This window comes from Lipotes vexillifer, unplaced genomic scaffold, assembly GCF_000442215.2.
Source record: "Lipotes vexillifer unplaced genomic scaffold, Lipotes_vexillifer_v1.1 scaffold76, whole genome shotgun sequence".
In the NCBI taxonomy this organism is placed as follows: domain Eukaryota; kingdom Metazoa; phylum Chordata; class Mammalia; order Artiodactyla; family Lipotidae; genus Lipotes; species Lipotes vexillifer.
Genome location: NW_006773751.1, coordinates 3,488,616 through 3,489,823, shown reverse-complemented (window position 1 = coordinate 3,489,823; position 1,208 = coordinate 3,488,616). Strand labels below are relative to the sequence as shown.

General features: G+C 57.9%; 1 protein-coding gene across 1 annotated transcript in view; it reads left to right on the top strand.

The window, feature by feature from the left end:
- The first annotated feature begins 625 nt into the window (after positions 1-625).
- TEX35 (testis expressed 35) overlaps positions 626-1,208 on the top strand; it is a 23,888-nt gene continuing 23,305 nt past the window's right edge. Inside the window, exon 1 of the mRNA XM_007448539.1 lies at positions 626-664. Coding sequence (XP_007448601.1) covers positions 626-664 — 39 coding nt within the window. The remainder of the gene's footprint in view (positions 665-1,208) is intronic.

Genomic DNA, 1,208 nt, shown 5'->3' with positions numbered 1-1,208 from the left:
TGTAGGAGGGGAGAGGGGACAGAGCCAGCTGTGCAGTCAGGCCTGGGCATCAGAGATCATCCTGCCGAGACTGGCACCCCTCCCCCAGCACAGAGAGCCCCGGATTAACACAGTACGTGCACCTTGAACCGGAGAGACTTCAGGGCATCCCAACCCAAAATAGCTTTAGGCTCGAGGAAGGGTCAGGAGAGCTGGTGTGTGGGCTTCCAGGAGAAGCTCGTTGTTGAGGGCGGACACCTCCTCCTGGTCTTTGGGTGGGTCCCTCTGGGAAAGGAGCCACAGCAAGTTTTGCTTCTGCTGGGGCATGCCTTGTGCTTGGGCCATGCAGGCTGTGGTCCTTCAGGGTGGGCTTTCCAGGACAGCCCCTCTCCCCTTGCAGGAGGGAGACTTCGTGGCTTTGGAACCTGACCGGAGGTCCTCTTCTCAGCGGCCGAGGCACCCCAGGCTCAAAGTTGCGGAGACACTCCGGCCGGCATGCAGGTCCTGGGCATTGTGACCTCAGCTGTTCTACACACAGAGAGGTGGGCATCCTGCCCTCACCTCAGCCTGTAACCCGCAGTGGCCTGGTCCCGGGGGCCATTGTGGGGAGGTTGGGAAGTTGAAGAACACGCTGGCCTCCTCCATCATGTCGGCCCAGAGGGCAGAACTGAAGAAAACAAACCTGGTAAAGGAGAAACGTTGCCGGCCAATGTGGGGCTTCTTTGAACTCTCACTGGATGGAGTTGGGGGCTACAGAGAGTCCCCAACGAACCCTCGGCTTTTCTTTCTACCTCTGAGCATGACGTGGCCTCTCAGGCCGGAAGGAGGGTGGGGAATGGACCCCTGGGCTTGGGGTGGGAAGGACCCCCGCCAGGAAAAGGAGCACTGAAATGCCCCACCCCTATCCCGGCCACTCCGGAGCCATGACCCCAGCCAGGCCCGCATCTTACCCGCGTGTTTAAGGCACACAGGAACCTCATCAGATAAAGGTAATTATCATCCACAATTTACAGATGAGGAAGTGAAGGCTCAGAGAGGCTAAATAACTTGCCTAAGTCAACACAGCTGGTAAGGAGGGCAGCTGAGACTAGATAGAATTCAAGTCTGTCTACCTCCAAAGTCAGTGCTCCTGAAAAAATACTTAGACGGCTTCCTTGAGTTATCTTAAAGTGCCCCCACCAGCCCTCACCCCCGCCAGCTCCCCAGGGAGAGGGCTGCCTGCTGAAAAG